At 39.7% G+C, this 14,410-nt stretch overlaps 1 protein-coding gene across 1 annotated transcript in view; it reads right to left on the bottom strand.

The window, feature by feature from the left end:
- TMEM135 (transmembrane protein 135) overlaps positions 1-14,410 on the bottom strand; it is a 173,158-nt gene that overhangs the window by 125,631 nt on the left and 33,117 nt on the right. Inside the window, exon 4 of the mRNA XM_081002220.1 lies at positions 14,088-14,121. Coding sequence (XP_080858346.1) covers positions 14,088-14,121 — 34 coding nt within the window. The remainder of the gene's footprint in view (positions 1-14,087; positions 14,122-14,410) is intronic.

Raw genomic sequence — 14,410 nt, 5'->3', positions numbered from 1 at the left:
GGCCCCATCAGCTAAAGTGGTACCTCAGGTTAAGAACGGACCTCCAGAACGAATTAAGTTCTTAACCTGAGGTACCACTGTATTTAGCCCCTTCGCAAGCATTTAATCAGTCTTGGCATCTTTGCGACCCTGCAGCACTTATTAGTTGTAAAACCTTAGCAATAGGATAAATAATAGGATATGATAAATAAATAATTACTGCAGATCAGTAAGTACAAGTGTTTTGTTGTCAAATTGCTGCCTGGTGAACCAACTAGTAGGATTACCACTACCAAAATCTTTAAAGACAGGCATTAATGGTTGACAACTTCATCCCCATTCAGGCAGCTCAAATTAAATATGGCCAGGAATACCAGTCAAAACAATTTCAGTTTTCAAATATCTGGAACCAATTAGCTGAGGGGGAAAGTTTCCAAAGGGCCACCCATTAATAAACACAAAATAATTTGCGTCTGCTGTCTTGTTTGTGATAATTTTTTTATTGCTACCTCAGTTTCAGATGTCACAGTAATTACTTCCACATTCTGATTAAAACACGAATTGAAGCCACATGTTTAAAGCCTCTCTCTCTCTCTCTCTCTCTCTCTCTCTCTCTCTCTCTCTCGTCAAAAACAGAAGGAATAAGCTCGGTTTTTAAAGTTATTGAAACACTGACAGCTAAAAAGAGTGCTGCCTCATTTCTGAACAACAACTGGACTCCTAAGTTTCACTGCCCTGAAGCAATAAAGCATTGTAATAGCTCCTAATTGAATCCCTTCAAAAGAAAATTAGTTAACCCTTCGATGAAAAAGTAACTAGGCTCTCTCAAAGATTTACAGTAATTAGAAGATTAAGAGCTATATTAAAGGCAGGCAGTACCACTGTGACAGAGAAACGAACAAATTCCCTCTTCCATTATGTATTTATTTTGATTTACAATCTCTCATCCCAAAAATTTAGGATGGCATCATACAAACCCAGTTTTAGTTAGGAATGCAGAAACAAAACATCTAACTACCGGTATATAGTTTTAGATACACAGCTCTCTTTTCATCATTAGCTTTCTTTTCATGTTGTTGTTGTTGTTTAGTTGTTTAGTTGTGTCCGACTCTTCGTGACCCCATGGACCAGAGTACGCCAGGCCCTCCTGTCTTCCACTGCCTCCCACAGTTTGGTTAGACTCATGTTTGTAGCTTCGAGAACACTGTCCAACCATCTCGTCCTCTGTCGTCCCCTTCTCCTTGTGCCCTCCATCTTTCCCAACATTAGGGTCTTTTCCAGGGTCTTCTCTTCTCATGAGGTGGCCAAAGTACTGGAGCCTCAGCTTCAGGATCTGTCCTTCCAGTGAGCACTCAGGGCTGATTTCCTTAAGAATGGATATTTTTTATCTTCTTGCAGTCCATGGGATCTCATGGGATTCTTTTCATACATACACACAAAGACACATGCAAAAGCACAAGTCTCTCTGTGCAAGAGTGAGAGGTAGCTAGGCACAAACACACACAAATGCTTATATAAATCAATGTACCGTATACTGCAAGAGGAGAAGCCAGTCCCAAATATGTTAGGCACACTTTTATCAGATGGCTTTCCTCTCTTTCCCACAGGAAAGCTAATCTTTCAAATTGTGACAACTGGAAAGGAGTCAGTCCCAGAATGACTATGGTAGTTATATGATAGTCTCCCCACTCCCTAAAAAGTTCTACTTCCAGCCTGCTTCTATTTATTTAATAATTTTATTTTTGTTTTAAAGTATCCCATTTTTTAGGGCAATGTGCTCCCCCAAAGGGGGGCATACAAATCATAACAGAATATAAACACAGTAATTTATAACAGGGTGGGAAGCCTATGGCTTTTCAGATATTGTTGGACTACTATTTCCATCATCTCCAATCTTTGACCATGCTGGTTGGGGCTGACAGGAACTGGAGTCCAACACCTGAAGAACTGATTTCCCACCCATGGTTTAAAAACATCAGTCAACCCCCTTAAAATAGGCTGCAAAGGCACAACTAAGCAGCAGAGAGAGAGAACAGCAATAAGGCAACGCTAATGCAAGAAAAAAAAAATAAAATTAGAAACTGTGGGGCTTCCTGGGTAATTGCGTTCCAAAGGTATGGGGCCACCACTATAGAGACCCCGTCTCTAGTATCCATCTACCTGTCTCTTAATGACGGGCCAGAAAGGCGGGCCTGCAAGGCTAACCGTAAAGCTTGGGCAGGCATAGGTAGCCATTCAGGTAGCATAGTCCCCAACTATTTTATTAACATTCCCTACTTTAAAAAAAATAAATGAAGTACTTATATATTTAAGTAATGAGAAGCATAGTATTTATTTATTTAATGTGTTTGTATCCAGTGTTTCTTCCAAGGAGCTGTAAAATGGGATATAGTAGGCTAAGAGAGATGCTCATTGACCAAGTTCATGGCTATGAAAGGATTTGAAATGGGATCTCCCCCACCCTAGATCAACACTTTGACCACTGTACTACTCTGTGCCTTAGTGACCCTATTCACCTTGCATATGTGGAACAGGAGCCACAGAGGCAATGCCCATTCCCATTCCATAAAGGCGATATTAGAATCCAGGTCCTTCCCTCCTTCTAGGAACCCATCCTTAGCCTGCCATGAAACATTCCCTTCCTGTGTGCTTCCTCAGAACAGCTGGCCTCTTTGTAGACTGGGTAGCAAGTTGGTACAGTGTTTGCCCTGAAATTTGATGGGTCGGAGTAAGGCTTTGTTAGTTATAACATGCCTGTTTTAGGTTTCCAGTTTGATAGAACTGCAGCCAGCTTTCATGGTCGAATAGGTTATCAGGATGAAACAGAAATACAGTGGTACCTCGGGTTAAGAACTTAATTCGTTCCGGAGGTCCGTTCTTAACCTGAAACTGTTCTTAACCTGAAGCACCACTTTAGCTAATGGGGCCTCCCGCTGCTGCCGCCGCACAATTTCTGTTCTCATCCTGAAGCAAAGTTCTTAACCCGAGTTACTATTTCTGGGTTAGCAGAGTCTGTAACCTGAAGCATATGTAACCCAAGGTACCACTGTATTGAATAGGACAAAAGAACTGTATAGACTGTGGTGCCAAGCTGCACTTTGCACCCCGTACCAAAAGCTGTTCTATATAAGCAAGCAGCTGCAGCTTCTGAACAGTTTTAGCGCAGAAATTTGGAAACGCTTGTAGTGAAGTTAGCAAGGGGGGGGATCACGTGCTCATCACCAGTAAAATTTACTAAAAACTTTCACTGGGGCACTGACATCAAAAACACACTGAACGCCAAACAGTTTTCAACAGCTGACAATAATTTTATCTGGCAATTCTGACCAGAACACTTTTACTTACAAGACTCCGTGACAGGGATCCAAACATTAGTAATGCAGAATGGCAATAATTTGTTCACCAATCTTATTTAAGTCATTTCATGACGGGAGCCAAAACTGGGGAAATATTTTCCAAAGTTTAAAAGGTGAAGCAACCTCAAAGTGAAAACTTCTCGACTATTCTATTATTTTAAGTTTATGGGGAACGTTTAATGCATTTGGTCTCTCACTCAATTACGTCTTCCAAGAATATTTGGTGTGAGGGGAAGAGAATCCCTTTGCTGCACATGTAAGCATTACACATTTTCTCAACAAGTTGACTCGCTTTACATCAAGGATTAAAAACTGAATACTCTTAAGAAGTCTATGAAATGTAGACTCTCTTATGCAGTCATCCTACATGCAATACCATTACTCCTCTCCTGTGAGGTGATTTTGAGACGGGGTGGTCAAATACCTTCTCAAATACTTAAATCCATGTGATGCAAAGGTCACTGCAAAGATGCAAGTCAGCCAGCAACTTTGAAATAGCTCAGATAGCTTCTGAACATAAGCAAACGGAGTTCTGAACTGGCCTCTTAACTTTTCAAGTAATTCTCTTCCCTAACTTACCTAGCTGCCCAGCATACTTTGCATGTCTAAGATTTAGCCCTTCCAGGGAACAAAGTTAGTTTGAACAGCTACAGGAAGCAGATTGGGCAAGACGAAAAGATCCATCTATATGACAGGTAGTTCCAGGTACAGTGGTACTTCTGGTTACGTACTTAATTCGTTCCAGAGGTCCATTCTTAACCTGAAACTGTACTTAACCTGAAGCACCATGGGGCCTCCTGCTGCCGCTGTGCCGCCACTGCACAATTTCTGTTCTCATCCTGAAGCAAAGTTCTTAACCCGAGGTACTATTTCTGAGTTAGCAGTCTGTAACCTGAAGCGTATGTAACCCGAGGTACCACTGTACAGTGGAACCTCAGGATGCGAACAAGATCCATTCTGGAGCCCTGTTCGCATCCCGAACGGAACACAAGACGTTTCGCCACTTCCGCGCATGCGTGTGACGTCATTAGCGTCTTTGCATGCGCGAGCGGCGAAACCCGGAAGTAACGCGCTCCGTCACTTCCGGGTTGCCGCGGAGCACAACCTGAACACGCTCAACCTGAAGCACATTCAACCCGAGGTATGACTGTATAGCTATTTTGACATTTTTTTTCTATTTAAATCAGTAATTTTCTCTCAACTGGTTTTTTTTCGGTTTTTTGGTTGGTTGGTTGGTTTTTGCCCCTTAACTAATCAACTTGGGGAATTTTCTTTTCCTTTGGCTTTTAGCAACACCAATCCTGTCTGCAAAGTGACCTGCCTTCCATTAAGATTGACATTTACAAGCTTTCCTAGAGTGTACCTTCCTCCACTTTCTTCCATTAATCAAGACATAAGGAGCATATCACAGAGACAAGATTCCACCTCCCCCATATGCCAACTCAGGGGCTCTGTTTGTTATCTGCCTTGGTTCAAGCACACTCAAGTTCCATTTAAAACATTCCCTCTGCCATTTCTACCAAGCACCTAGCTGCCCATTTCCCAAACCTCTGACAACTTTCCCCTGAATTAAAGTTAAAATTACATTTCCCTCTTGAACCCAAAAGGTGCACACATCTAAGAATTGCAATAATTTATTTATTCCATCATTCTGAGAAGTTACTTGCCACCCTTTAATTAAATTATTTTCAGAGTGACTTGCGGGTAAAGTAATAAAATACAAAGCAAAATGTATATTATAACAGAGAATTACCTATCTGAAGTTCCACTTCTATGTTTGCATGAATTTAGGAGAGTAGATAGAAGCAAGAAAGCACAGACCAGCAACTTGTGCAGCCCTGCAATGTGAAGTCTCCTTTAACAGCCAGGCAATTTTGCTTGTTTCTGTATCAGGCGCAATTGGATGCTCCAACCAGATCTAATAAAGTGATATGGAAGAATCAACTGCACCGCACAGAAGCTAATTAGAACAAAATAAGCTCAGAGCAGTGATCATGCAGACATAGCAGGCAGCCTCTTCTGTGGGTGAAAATGATTGGCTGAAGGAATTTTTTATTCATTTATTTCTGGCAGCTTACTAAAACATCACAACACACATTCTGGGAATTACTGCTTTAGCCTGCAAATCTCTGATTGTGTCCAGGGAATATGGTAACTGTGAAAAACCCTGTAGTGTTGTAAGTACAGTGCTACCTTGGTTCTAGAACTTAATCTATTCTGGGCGTCCATTCAACTCCCGGAACCGTTCGAAAACCAAAGTGCAGCTTCCGATTGGCTGCAGGAGCTTCCTGCACTCAATCGGAAGCTGTGTCGGACGTTCAGCTTCCAAAAAACGTTTGAAAACCAGAACACTCACTTCCAGATTTGCAGCGTTTGGGAGCCAATTTGTTTGACAACTGAGCCATTCAAGAACCAAGGTACCACTGTACTATTTTTCACCCCAGGTCCTTTTATCCGGCTGGTTCTCCTTTAAGTGCTGGAGGTAAATAGGATGGGAGCTTTGAGTCATTCTATTCAATGCATCAAAATACACCTGTACATATCGCTCCTGGCAGCAACTCCCTTCTGAAGGATCCTTGCGCTGGAGATGGTCAGTACAAAGACTCTCTCCCCGCACATCCTTTCTGCCACTATGACACTTTTATAACAGAAAAATGGAATACCAGAATAAGACTAGGCTGCAATTTGGAAGTTTCTGCCTTGTCTGCATTAAGCTCCAGTTTATTTGCCCCAGCCCAGCCCAGCCCTATCAGTATCCATTTAGAATTTTGACTCTGAATGCAATTATGATGTAACTGCAAATGCAACTCAGATTAGATCTTCTCAATATGCATGTTCATTGTTAGCACATTGGAGTTTAATTCTGAGCAATTATAGCTGCATATTTTTTCTATGCTATGCTGTGGTGACAGGCTCAAGCTCAGCCATGAAGCAGAAGAAATGTGCCGATCCTGTCATCATTTGTCATTGAGCTATGCAACTTGCTAAGGTCCTAGTCTCCTATTTGGATTAGCTGTGCGTATATGTACATACTGTATATATCTGTTTTGTTGAATTACCAATCTCCCATATGCTACTACAAAGGCAATATTTATCTCCCCAGATCAATAAACAAACAAACTCTCTCCAGTAGCCTGGATGGCACAAACCAAATAAAGTCACATGCTTCAAGCAGTCAAAGATGTACCATAAGTATTCTGTATACAGCAAAATACTGAAGTGGTCCTTGGGTTTGCTCTTTTTAAGAATGTTTTTTAGAATGGAAGCTTTGAGTCATGACAGTGGGGAGAGCATGTGTACAACTTCAACAGGACTTTGTTTGTTTGTTTTATTGCTATTTTGTTAATGTTGTTAATATTGTTTTATAGATATGAATACTGTAGTACTTTGTGAATCCTATACATAATATGATTTTTGGTGTAACTGTGATGCTTAGCTTATTTGTTAGTTGTTTTGTTAATAGTGTTACATAGATGGCAATTGCTTAATTTATGATTGTTTTACTGATGATTTGTTAAGTATTCTATATGATTTATGCTGTATTTGTGATGTTCCATTATGTTATTTTTATATTTTGTTGGAAGCCGCTTTGGGATTTATTTGAATAAAAAGGAGCATAGAAATACAGTGGTACCTCAGGTTAAGTACTTAATTCGTTCCGGAGGTCTGTACTTAACCTGAATGTTCTTAACCTGAAGCACCACTTTAGCTAATGGGGCCTCCTGCTGCTGCCGCACCGCCGAAGCCCGATTTCTGTTCTCATCCTGAAGCAAAGTTCTTAACCTGAACCACTATTTCTGGGTTAGCAGAGTCTGTAACCTGAAGCGTATGTAACCTGAAGCGTATGTAACCTGAGGTACCACTGTAGAATAACAAAAAGTCACTTATTGTTGTTTTATTATTTAGTAAATGTCTATGTTGCCCTTCGGGACGCGGGTGGCGCTGTGGGTTAAACCACAGAGCCTAGGACTTGCCGATCAGAAGGTCGGAGGTTTGAATCCCCGTGACGGGGTGAGCTCCCGTTGCTCAGTCCCTGCTCCTGCCAACCTAGCAGTTCGAAAGCACATCAAAGTGCAAGTAGATAAATAGGTACCGCTCTGGCGGGAAGGAAACGGCGTTTACGTGCGCTGCTCTGGTTTGCCAGAAGCGGCTTAGTCATGCTGGCCACATGACCCGGAAGCTGTACGCCGGCTCCCTCAGCCAATAAAGCAAGATGAGCGCCGCAACCCCAAAGTCGGTCATGACTGGACCTAACGGTCAGGGGTCCCCTTTACCTTTATGTTGCTCTTCATCTGAAGATCACAGGACTGTTTGGTTGATCAGGGTGTAGTGAATGGTCCTGGATGGAGTTTTGCACAAAGGTCAGGAGCACAGCACAGAAGTGCTCCTAGATTCAGCACTGTCCTGGAACCAGGTAAGAGCTGCTCTGATCCATTCATAACAGACAAGGCTGCTGCAGCACCATTCTCAACAAACAATTTGGTAGGGTGGACAATACAGATGTGAAGTTCTTTACTGCTTGAATAAGTCACTGTTTGAGAGGGCTGATCTTACATGTCAGCCAAATCCCTTACATGATTTTTTTCTTCTCCAACACAGCTCAAGTTTGTACACTGTAGAAAAATATAAATGAACACTTCAGCATTCCCATATCAAGCTTCTAAAGCATTTCTTGGGAGAGTTGTAAAAGGCCACGACGAGATGCTTTCTCTGGTTCCTGCCAGAATTTCTGTGCTGAAGTGACAGATGAGATTTCCTGGGGCTAACATGCCATGGCCAATTAGCCATGTCAATCCACAAGTATGCCAGCTGCCAGGATCTAATATTATTAGTGCATGATTTTAAAAAGTGAAGACATCAGCAATGTTAAGAGTTCACATAACTCCTAATTTTAAAACTTGCCTCGAAAAGATTTATTGAGGTGGCAGCAACGGCGACCTTAGATTTCGGCTTTTAAGAAGTCAATATGAGTACTCTCCATTTCCTTTAACCTGATTATATAATGCACTGTTAATCAAATTAGCTTATATTACAAGCCTTAAAAAATCTGAATTATCATGTATCTTTTGCTTATGTTTCATATAACTTTCTTATTTTCAGGGTATCAATTTATAGCAGTATTGTCTTTGCTATAGCCCAAACTGCTTATTCCACAAAATATGAGATGCCTAATATATACACAGCTAAGCAATGAGGGCATCCATTTCAAAGGGCAGAAATGCATTTTTGCAAAGTGTACTGAGCACTTTCAAGCTAACACAAAACATGCTTGTTCTGTGATTGCTTTAAAACATGTGCATTTCATTTTAAAACAAGAATCTCAGTATTGTTGAAAGTTCGACTAACTTCCTTGCAAAGTCACCAAAACAAACTGAAGTCACAGACAGCAGAGATTGTTTTTCCCACCAGTTGCTTACACAAAGTGTAGCTCTAGAACAAACAGAGAAGGCTGACATACCAATAGCAAATCCCTTTGAGCCTACACAAAGCCTACCTACCACTTTCAGGGGGGGGGCAGATTTATTGTTAAGACACTAAGTAAGTCCTGGAAGTTCCTAAATTCTCAAAGGTCTGCTACATAGTAACTCAGTGTGGCTGCCCCTGCTCTGTGGAATGGCATTCCTGCCGAGATACAAGATGAGCCTACTTATCTGCACTTTCTGGAAACGACTGAAGACATTTTTGTTCTGATGGGTTTTCCCAGCTGGATAAATGGGTCTTTCTCATAAGTGTCCAATTGTTAAGAGTTTTTAAATCTTCTTGTTAAAGTATTTGCTGTTTTTGTATTTTTAACCTTTTTAAATTATCTTGCGTGCAAATCGCCTTGAAAAACTGATTTAGAAGGCAACTAATAAATCAATGGTAATAAAGTCAGATAAAAAGCATCTTATCCTTTTCTTTGCTTACATCATTTCTAAGGCTGTTTTATCATTCATGAAACTGTTCATTAAAATGGACTGCAATTTCACTGAAATATCCTGCATATCACTTGGAATATCTTTAGTAGTCTCCTCCAGTGCAAAACAAACTCCTACATGGTTATTATATCGAGACATAATTATAGAGCAGATATATATTTAAAGAACCACGCTCTCAAAGCTACACAGATCACTGTTTGCTGGAACCTAATGGCGAAACACCCCTTCATGTGCCAACTATGATATACGTGAGAGCCTTCTCCATACTCCTACTCGGTAACACCTTACTGTTAGTAATAAAAACCTGGTTTCTTTGAAAGCTGTTCTGCAGCTGTTAGAATTATTTCTGCGTTGACTCTTTTCTTAAAATCTTGTAGCAAATTTTTACGTTTTATGTAGCTGTGGCTGTGGATTTGCAATCAGATCTTAAAGTGAGTTATTTTAAAAAATTGTTTGGATGCCCTAGGTGGCAGATAATCATGTACTTAAGTTTTAAAATAAAGGAAGTTCTGAAGAATATTAGTAGTCACACTGTCTTCAAAAAAATCAACAGATAATTCCACCAGCCAAAGCAGGACTCATTACCTAAGTTCAACCAATCCTCAAACAGCATGTTACCTATTTCTAAACTATTTTCTAAAAAGCCGTGAAAAATATGCATGTGACTTTCAAACAAAAAAGTATTAGAATGACAGAAGGCAGAATTTGAGGATACACGAGAAAGTGTTTTGAAAACCAAAAATATTCTAATATAGAGTCTTCTACCCTGCTGATTTGAACTGAGTAGCAATAATGAGTGTAATTCCAGTTCACTACCATAAATCTTTTTTTTTCTTCGTCCCATAATGATATGAGTGTTCTCCAACAGCAATTACTCACAAGCAGGGCAGGGAGGCTACTCGTCTGCAACATTTTATGGTCTTCATACAGCTCAAAGGGACACAATGCATCAGTTTATTAGCATTATAGCACAAGGGTTTCAGCATGCTCCACTTTTTCCTTTCTTCTACGTATATATGTAGCATGTAATAATAATAATAAATTTATTATTCAGAGTCAGTCCATCTGGCTGGGCTTCCCCAGCATATCTAAAAACATAATAAAAACATCAAGCATGAAAAACCTCCCGGTACAGGGCTGCCTTCAGATGTCTTCTAAAAGTTGTGTAGTTCTTTATCTCCTTGACATCTGAAGGGAGGGCGTTCCACAGGGAGGGTGCCACTACCAAGAAGGCCCTCTGCCTGATTCCCTGTTAACTTTGCTTCTCGCAGTGGGGGAGGCTCTTGGAGGAGGACCTCAGTGTCCGGGCTGAACGATGGGGGTGGAGATGCTCCTTCAGGTATACTGGGCTGAGGCCGTTTGGGGCTTTAAAGGTCAGCACCAACACTTTGAATTATGCTAGGAAACATACTGGGAGCCAGTGAAGATCCTTTAGGACCTGTGTTATATGTTCCCGGCAGCCACTCCCAGTCACCAGTCTAGCTGCCGCATTCTGGATTAGTTGTGGTTTCCGAGGCACCTTCAAAGGTGGCTTTTCTGCTTTATTTCTTGCAAAACGAGTTGCATATCCACACAATGAAACTAAAACATTGTGGGCACTCTTTACATCAGGTGTATTCAGACCTAGGACCAAGCCATGGTTTAGTCTTTTGTGCATGAGCATCAACAATCCTTGGGTTCACAAACCCCTTCTTCCCCACTTATGCCTCATCTTGTATAGTACAGCCTTCTAACTTTCTTCATCCATTACAATTAGCCAGGAATCATCATTGGGGATGATGAAGTTGTAATCCAAAAACATCAGAGATTCAAGTTGGGGAGGACTGCTATGGCTAATTCTATATTTGTCCAACAACCTATACCTTGGCAAACTGCAATTTGCTGTGTTGTAACGCAAGCTTTGTTTTTCTCAGAACTCAGTCATTTTAGAAACTGGGTCATGAAAGGAGCAGGCAGATCATGTACAGAAGCCCGAGTCTCGCTGTTGTTCATGTATGTATTTGGCATTGTATTTGAATGCGGTTCTTGTCTACGGTACTTTATATAGCAGACTTCTTCAAAAATTAAATAACCCGTTGACCTTGTTTGGACATAATGCTAAACCACAATTTAGCATTATGAGAGTGAGTCACAGGAAATGTAACTTTTTGGTTTTCCAGTTTTTCTTCCAGTGCTCAGCAGAGGAGAGGGGATGCACTTGAGGCCAAGGCCCACGCAGATGTAGTACCAAACTATGGCACAGAGGTATGTCTGAACTAGGCCAATATCTTAGAAAAAGAAAAGGGGGGTGAGAGCAAGGAAAGCCACCACTGCTACTGTTTCAGTAACCTTAGTTCCCCCCATGATTGCTACTCAAAAAAAAAACAATCTCTTTTAAATATTTTATCCTTTTATTTTTACTTCATTCTTCTAAGTGGAAAGAAAACTTTGGTAAGTAACTGGTTTGAAGCTTGGGTAAAAAGCTGGAAGTTTCAAACAACAGCATTAGAGAAATAAGAACCAAAAAGGTAATACTGGGTTTCATAACTACCCATTTTTAATTGTACCTTTCCCTTTAGTTGTAAGTTCTCCAAGGACATACATTATTTTATAATTTTTTATTGCTTTCTTTGCAACTTATTGTTTTATATTTCATGTTAACTACTCTTAAGAGTTTCACCTAAGAAGCAATATGTAAATTTAAGTTTAAAAAAAATACTGATTTGCATACCACTAATTATTCTACTCAGTATTGTAATCACCATGTGAAGCTTTCTGAATTACTCCCACTCCTGCCACTCATTTTTCCTTGTTTAAGTGTCTAGAATTTTACACAGCTTTATGCAATTTTTCTAGCTCCAAAGCACTTTTATTTAAATGGAGAACATTTTGCCAACTTGTCATCTACTGTGCCTTTTACTTTCAAGGAATCTAAGAAGGATCTTATTTACAGTCCTCTCCTACCTTATTATCCAGAAATAACTGTAGTGATCACATTTCACTTTCACCCTCCAGCTGGAATCCTGGGGTTCGCTTTGATCCCAATATATCTTTAGAGGGATCGTCTTATATATACATATGTTACCAATACACCCCTTTTACCATCTTAGAAATGTCTTGCCTTCAACATGTGCAATCCAAAATAGATCTGGAAAGACTTGTGCATGTTTGTTGAGCCTCCAGGACCAGCTACTATCATTCTCGGTTCCTTGGTATTACAGAAATGTTGATTCATTGATTGCAACTGGTTCAGATTCTGTAGCCCACATTCTCAGCTACATAAGGTCTCATATTACTTTATGTGAATTCTTTTTTTTTACACTAACTTCCAAAGAGATCAATTATTGTGTTATTAAACTTGCATGTCACAAATAAAGCCTATGGTGCTGTACAACATCTGCATTCATCTGTCTGTGTTTGGGTACTGTTAAATTGAAATTTTCAGAACCACAATCTACCGAAGACTACAAGATCACCCATGTCAGTTTAGAGGTGACAACCTCAATTTTAGTTCAGTATCCAGAAACCTGGTGCCTATGTTCACCTGACAATACCAGGGCTCAGCAGGAAGTCCGCATTAGCAATATAATTCCTTCGGACATATTTCTTCTTGTGACAATAGAGAGTAGTACTTAAAAATTAAGAATCAAAGTTCTGATATATATATATATAAAAGCCAACCTTACATCACATTGTTTGTAACGCAGACATCAACCAAGTATATGGAACAATAACAGATGAAAAATAATGTATACTGCTTGTGAAATCCTAAGCAATCTTCCCAATTTAATCTGTCATAGTTAGAGATAGTTGGAGATCTATAAAAGTCCTTTTTGCTAATCTTTTACCATAAGGCAGTTCACTGAAGACTCCCCCTTGTGATCTTAATTTGACCATGAATAGCCTACACACATCTAGAAGAATGTTAAATTACACAACCATGCAGAAGACAGCTAAATAAATTCTTTCCGATTCACAACTGCCTTATTAAATTTGTATTCCCAGTGCTCTGATGCTAAAGGTGTTTTTATGTAAAATAATAGTCTACTTCGATAATTCTATTCTTGCTCTTGTATATATAATAATATATTTAGTACCTATCCTAATACTAGAATTAGTTATCCATACACCTCAATTCTTTCTACTATCATAAATTATTTTAATTAAAATTAAAATTAAAAATATGGTGGCTATTGCCACCATAGGTCCACAAACACAGGAAACGCAGCTTACCAAATATGTATTTCTAAACTTCCCATCATTTGGTTTAGAAACAATCTGGAAATATGATCAAATTATTCCTCTCTATAGACCTTCACAGCACAAGTTTGCTTTGCTTTATTAATAGGCAGCTGTGTTATTGTATTACTGGAGCAAGCATGGTATAATTTCCTTGATGAATCTGAGGGACTCCAGAGAAGCATATCAAGAAGGGAGCATCAAAAGAACACAGAAGAATGACAGCCTTTGAATTGTGATTGTATTTATTTTCAAAGAAGTTCAATACAGAAAGCTGATGATGGAAAGTAAAAAGTCACGTTAAACACATTGTTCAGAATAAGTACCCACTTGACATAAAATTTAATCTTTCAATATGCAAGTACAATATGCAAGAGAATTTATCTGGAAGAAAAACAGTTTATCCATTTGCCTACAATATTAGAAGTAAATATAACATATTTTCCACTTCACCATCTAGCTAAGAACCTTCAGGATCTCTGAATTAGTTGGTGAAATCTAGGTACCGACTGAACCAGTAAATTATGTATCACATTTAAGGGAAACTCGACTTCATAACAGCTTCTAAAATGATTCCATTTTAATATGTAGATGAAATGTTAAGAGTTTTACTTACCAAATTCGCCATGTAAATTGTAAGCAGCCCTCTCCTAGAGACAGAAACCAAAACATAGAATTATTAAGCCATACTGAGCTTAACTGCTGATTTATTGCACACACAAAAACCCAGAACTTCACTCTAAGTCTATGGTAAATTCTACCCCTGCCTGACATCCGGAGAGCCAGTCAGCATAGATAATGCTAAGAGTGATGAACCAATGGTCCAACTCATTGGCTTAGAACAAATGTGCTGGCTTCCAAAGAGAAGACTGGTCCTCCTAAGGGACCTCATTCCATCCTTTTTAGCTCAGTGCAGCATGATCCTTAACCATGATCTGC

The sequence above is a fragment of the Podarcis pityusensis genome (assembly GCF_964106645.2).
Source record: "Podarcis pityusensis genome assembly, chromosome: 4".
Classification (NCBI taxonomy): Eukaryota; Metazoa; Chordata; class Lepidosauria; order Squamata; family Lacertidae; genus Podarcis; species Podarcis pityusensis.
Note: the sequence above shows the minus strand (reverse complement) of the source record. Positions and strands in the feature narration are given on the sequence as shown.